Below are 5,628 nucleotides of genomic sequence, written 5' to 3' on the forward strand. Positions count from 1 at the left end.
CTCCCCAAAAACTCCATTAGCACTTTACAATTAATTCAAAATGCGGCAGCTCGGGTGCTGACCAAGACCAGGAGGAGAGCACTTTACACCAGTCTTAAAGTCCCTTCATTGGTTACCTGTCAGTTTTAGGATTGATTTTAAAATTCTTCTATTAGTTTTTAAGTCGCTAAATGGCCTTGCGCCCGACTATATGGCAGATATGTTCCCCAGTTATGAACCATGTAGACCCCTCAGGTCCTCTGGCACTGGCCTTTTAGTTGTCCCTCCGGCGAGGACCAGGACTTATGGAGAGGCAGCTTTCAGTGTCATCGGTCCTCGCCTCTGGAACAGCCTGCCTGAGGATCTGAGGGCATGTCAATCTATCAACTCCTTCAAATGTAATTTGAAAACAAACCTTTTTAGCCGTGCATTTTTATGATTTGTGTTTTATTAATCTTTTGTCTCATTTTATTGTATTGTATCATTGTGTTTTATTATTTTTACTTTGTTTTTACCCCATGTAAGGCACTTTGTGTTACAGCTTGCTGTATCAAAGGTGCATTATAAATAAAGTTTGATTTGATTTGATTTATCATATGGAAAGCTATAATCCAGTCTATGTTACAATTTTGTATGATGTTTATGGCTTTTCTATGCTGTTGATGACTTGTCTGTGTTGTGTAGTTCTATGTCTCTAATCACATTGATTGTACACACCTGGCATTGGCATGTATTCTATGTAAGTAGCCAGGTAACAGACTGTTATTAACCCTGACGAAGACAGTTGTCTGTTGAAAAGTTTCTTATTATGTTTATTATAATAAATACTCTTTGCATCAGAGCTATGAGTGTGTGGCTGCTCTCCTCATCTCAGTGTCATGGGTAGAAACAACCCTTTCTTGTAGTCAAGCTTAGTTTATGAGAAAATTAGTGTATTTCTTAGTAATACACTGATTGGCAGCCATTCTGCAGAAATGAAGACTAGAAAGCCAAACTAATGCAGAACTGCAAGAATGTACTGAGTATTTAAGAAAAAGTACCATAAAGCTAGAGGAAAAGTATATGAGAGCTTGTGCAAAGTCATTATTGATAATTCCCACAGCATACATAGAAACAATTTCATAGAGAAGGGTAATAGAGAAATTGTTAAACTCTGGCTGCTCCAATCCTAAACTTGTGAAAACTGGTTACTTCAGCTGGTGAGTACTAGAGGTGTAAGCAAGTAAGCAAGTAAGAACAACTTTATTTATACAGCACCTTTCGAATACAAGGGTTACAAAGTGCTTCACATCGAGACCGACAGCAATTTAAGCATAATAGCGTATTCACAATGTAAAAGAGCGACAACAATTTGTAAGAGGTTGTGGAAAACCATTTGGCGAGTCAGGAGGGGAAAGCTCCACACTAAGTGAATAAGTGGATAAATGGATGGATGGATGGAACTGTAATTGCTTGGTATAATTTTGTATTCTTACCATGTATTTACCTGGAAAATACCTTGTGCTTAGGATGACTGTAAAAGGAAGGGTCACCAATTGATCAAAATACATATTGACTGTGTTATTATTACCACATTTATCACCATAACTGAACCAGCATCCTATAATTCACTTATAGACATAAAAACAAAAGAAACATTTAAAACTCTTAAAAATAAAAGATAAAATCAAATTGGAGAGTCTAATTTACATAATCTTCTTGTGATGATGTTTCTTCTTCTGTGGTTCTGTGTAGCTAATTGGGTAGGCCACCTTTCATTGGATGTTATGCGGGTGCAGATGTAACACCCGACACCCATCCAAAATAAAGGAGTGCTTTACGGGACAGGGCACGTGGAACCCCCCCCCCGTACATGTGAGCGGAGCACACATGCACCGTTTCAGACTGACTTCACCCAACTGCGACTGTGTTCACAAAAGCTGGGAGGACATTTAGCCCGAGAGAAAAGGGAGCGAGGGACAAAGAAGAAACGAGTCCGACTGACTGGTGAGTAATAAGGAGTGGAACAAGAGAAGCACAGTGAGACTTTCTCACCGCGGCTCCGGCAATATCTGATGATGACTCCACCCTTTGCATGTAAACACAGGCTCACAGTATCCCCACAGTGTGCACAGGGCCTGACGCTGCCTTGGTTACTGGCTATTTTCCATACCAAACACCCTCATCAGTCACATTTCCTGGAGTATTATTCAGCTTCACACAACGGTAAAACAGGTAGGGGAGTGCCTACAACAGGCTCCTCTGTGTATTGCTCTGCCCAGAAAACCCTCTATTGACTTGTTCTGTCTGGTATGCATGACGTATCAGATGGAGAGACGTGCGGGGAAATCTGAGCCTTCAGGCTTTGTTGAGTCCCAGAATAAAAAAGAAACGTATTTACCTTGCATTCAAAGGAGTACAATTTTGCATACCTGACCTGTAACATAAAATATGTACAATGAGTTACTTTTTTCTTGCTTGTTTGAGTTTCTGAGCATAGTTCATTCATTCCAGTTCAAGTTTTATGTGTCATATCTAAAGGTACAAGTACTTAGTACATAGTACATTCATTCATTCATTCATGCATTCATTTTCTTTACCTGCTTTTTCCTATTCAGGGTAAAGGGGCGGCGGGGGGGGGGGGGGGGCGGTTTAGTAGTTTAGTAGCTGCAAGTAGTTCTTAAAATGATCTCTTATTTTTTTCTTATTAAAAAAAAAAGTTCTTAAAATTATCTCTACAAGTATGATATTTTGATGTATATTTGCTTGGACAAATACAGGTTTCATCAGGCAACACATGATTTCATGCTTTTCACTTTTCCACTAGGGCCCTTCAATCCCAATCAGGGCTTCCTATCATGTGCTACAATGTGTATATGTGAACTGTAAAGCTGCATATGTAATGGCCATGTGTTGGATGATTAGGATTTCACTTCTGCTGAAGGACCTTCATGTTTCATGAAATGAAAAGGGAAAGCTTTTTTTTAAAATTAAATTACATTTATTTATTCAAAACATTCTTTGTCAGAAATCAAATTAGTTTAGTCTATGTTGTAAACAATAAAAAAAATAAAAAATAAAAAACTTGCACAAAGTGGCCTGGATTGACATAGATATTCACATTCTAGTTGGGTAGTTGAGCACTGGAGGGTGAGCTGTTACTGAACATTAAGGACCAGACAACAGTGGAGATTGAAGATTTCAATTCAGAAAGTGCTGACAGCCCTAAAGGCAATTACTCTTTCTCTCAAATAGTTGTACAGTAAGACAGCAACATTTCACATGGTCATTGTACATAGCCACATAGCACTGTAGACAAGTTCAGGGCTAAAAAGTAAGGTTAAAAATTAATGATACTATGGCTACTATTTCACTGGTCTGTTTAAGGGAAAGGGGACGAGTTTTCCACTCAGGCCCCAGCTCTGCTTGATGAACTTCTCTGAGGAAAGATCAGCAGAGTTCTTCACATTGAGGAACGCACATGAAGGCCAAGAGGGCGGCCGTGGGAGTGTGTGTGTGTTGCTACGACGGGCAGCTAAAACCTGGTTAGAGTTTGACCCTTCTGGTTCGATGCACACCCTGTAGTTCTGCCCCCTGTTATTGTCCCAGCGTGGTGCTGCAGCCGCACCGGGCCTGAAGAACACACAAAACTCCACTCGCTCGTTTGGATTCAGGTTCTGGGGTAAAGGTACGTCAAAGCCAAACACATCCATGTCGGGACAGCCGTAGCGCTGCTGCATGTAGGCGCAGGGAATGTCATGATGGCTCCTCCAAGAGTCAAAGGTCAACCTTATGTGCACAGCCTTTTCACAGCCGATGTTGCAGACGCGCACCGTCCCGCTCAGGGAATGCTCCGTCACGCTGCAGCTTTCCAACTGTATCAGCATCTCTTGCAGCCGCGCAAAGAAGGCTTTAAAGTCCAGCATTGGCTGAGGGAAACCCAGCCGCAACTTGTAGCGCTGCGCTTTGATCGAGGGCGACTGCTGGCCTTGCAGTTTGGCCGGGGAGGGCTTCACCAGCGTAGCCGGAGGGGATGAGGGCTCGGGGATGAACAGACACACAGCAGTGAGAGCCAAACCTTTGGCATCTGCAAACACCACACGCTTCTTGTTCAGGCCACCGCCGTCCCTGCGGAAACAGCTCCGAGGCTCCGAGGGCCTGAGGGAAGAGGAAGGCGATGAGGATGAAGATAAGGAGTGCTGCAGAGAGTGAAGGCTGGTCCTCGATGGATAGTCCATAGGCTGACAGAGAGGTTTCCTGGGTTTCGGAGGAGACATGGTCAGGAGTTGATAGAGCGGCTGGCCCTGGCTCAGGCACAGACGCACGGCCAGGTCGACTGGCATCACAGAGTGCTGGGGGTGACCGCCGAATGCATGGAGCACTCTGAGGAGGAAGAGATGACGGAGTTAAAATGAGCTCTACTATTACAAGGACACAGGATTATTTTTGTTCACTCCTGTCTACTGTCTAGGCACTGATTTTTACCCTTGAACTCCTTACTGTTGGCGGAAAACTAATGTAGCCTTTGTAGAAGTCCCACTTTTCAATGCATGTTTGCTGAACTACAGCTGAACTTTGTCTCTATCCCCAAGAAGAATTTGGAAAAATCAGGTTTTACTCTCTTTTTCAGTCATTAGACGTTACAAGGAACGACCCACCATCTTGCAAGAATCGATATTTCTCCAGCAAAGAGTGAAGACTTCCACAAGTTGTACTTGTACTTAGTTGACTGAGAGACTATAAATTTGTGTAATGATATAGTAATTTGTTTCCCCTGTAATCGATAGATGAAAGAATTCCCTGCAGTGAAATAGATGCAGGATAGATACATGAGGGGAGACTTTACAATGGCTACCACTGTATAATATTGGCTATACAGATTATGTTTAAGCATATTATGTCGTTTAAATGCCTGACATGTAATATACATATTACGTTACCAACCAGCACAGTGTAGGTGAAACCAAATCAATATGATAGCATGAAATGCAGTAAGAGTATATTGAAAGTACAGTAACTTACTTTGTGCAATTCATTTTCAGAGTGTAGATGTTGCACTGCAAGTCCTTTGTCTTTGTCAGAAGACTACTCAGCAAACCCAGAATAATCTGTAAGCAGAAAATAGGGTTAATATAGACTTTTCTGTAAATAAAATAGTGTTCAATGTAGAAACAGTAACACTCAGGAAATAGGAGTAGGCTACAACACACTATTTCATACTTTCACTTCAGAAAAGCTGCAACTGTTCACACGTGATTGTACGCAGCTCTGGATGAAATGTAAATGTGGCTGTAATTGTAACATTGAAACAAGAATTATACTTACAGAATGTAAAACCCCATGTGATTAATCAGCAAACGAACGACTTCATTGAGCAGCTTTCATCCAGTTTCTCACAAAAAAAGAGATTGTCATGGTCTCGATCTATCTCTGCTCTCACCTCAGCCTATATGTGGAATTTGGAAATGGGGCTGCACCCTCAGTGGCACAGCATTTGCATGTGGGCAGAGTTTAACCAATGAAGTGATATTCCTTAGTTTCAGTCCGGCCCCTCAAGCTGTTGCAAAAAAACAGCAGAGCCCCATCCATTAACTACTTTTGATTCTGCTAGAATGATTTTAGTAGGTCAAAACCTGAACTTATGCAACTTTAATGCGTCCTATTTTTATT

General features: G+C 41.8%; 1 protein-coding gene across 1 annotated transcript; it reads right to left on the reverse strand.

Annotated features, from left to right (window-relative positions):
• Positions 1-2,742: 2,742 nt before the first annotated feature.
• On the reverse strand, positions 2,743-5,400 carry ppp1r3c2a (protein phosphatase 1 regulatory subunit 3C2, duplicate a). The gene is made up of 3 exons (XM_071911660.2): positions 5,284-5,400; positions 4,981-5,066; positions 2,743-4,341 (listed from the first exon to the last, which is right to left on the reverse strand). The coding sequence occupies exons 2-3, from the start codon at positions 4,992-4,994 to the stop codon at positions 3,324-3,326; spliced, it is 1,032 nt and encodes a 343-aa protein (XP_071767761.2). The 5' UTR covers positions 4,995-5,066; positions 5,284-5,400; the 3' UTR covers positions 2,743-3,323.
• Positions 5,401-5,628: the final 228 nt, after the last annotated feature.

Source organism: Centroberyx gerrardi, chromosome 2, assembly GCF_048128805.1.
Source record: "Centroberyx gerrardi isolate f3 chromosome 2, fCenGer3.hap1.cur.20231027, whole genome shotgun sequence".
NCBI classification, from domain to species: Eukaryota; Metazoa; Chordata; class Actinopteri; order Beryciformes; family Berycidae; genus Centroberyx; species Centroberyx gerrardi.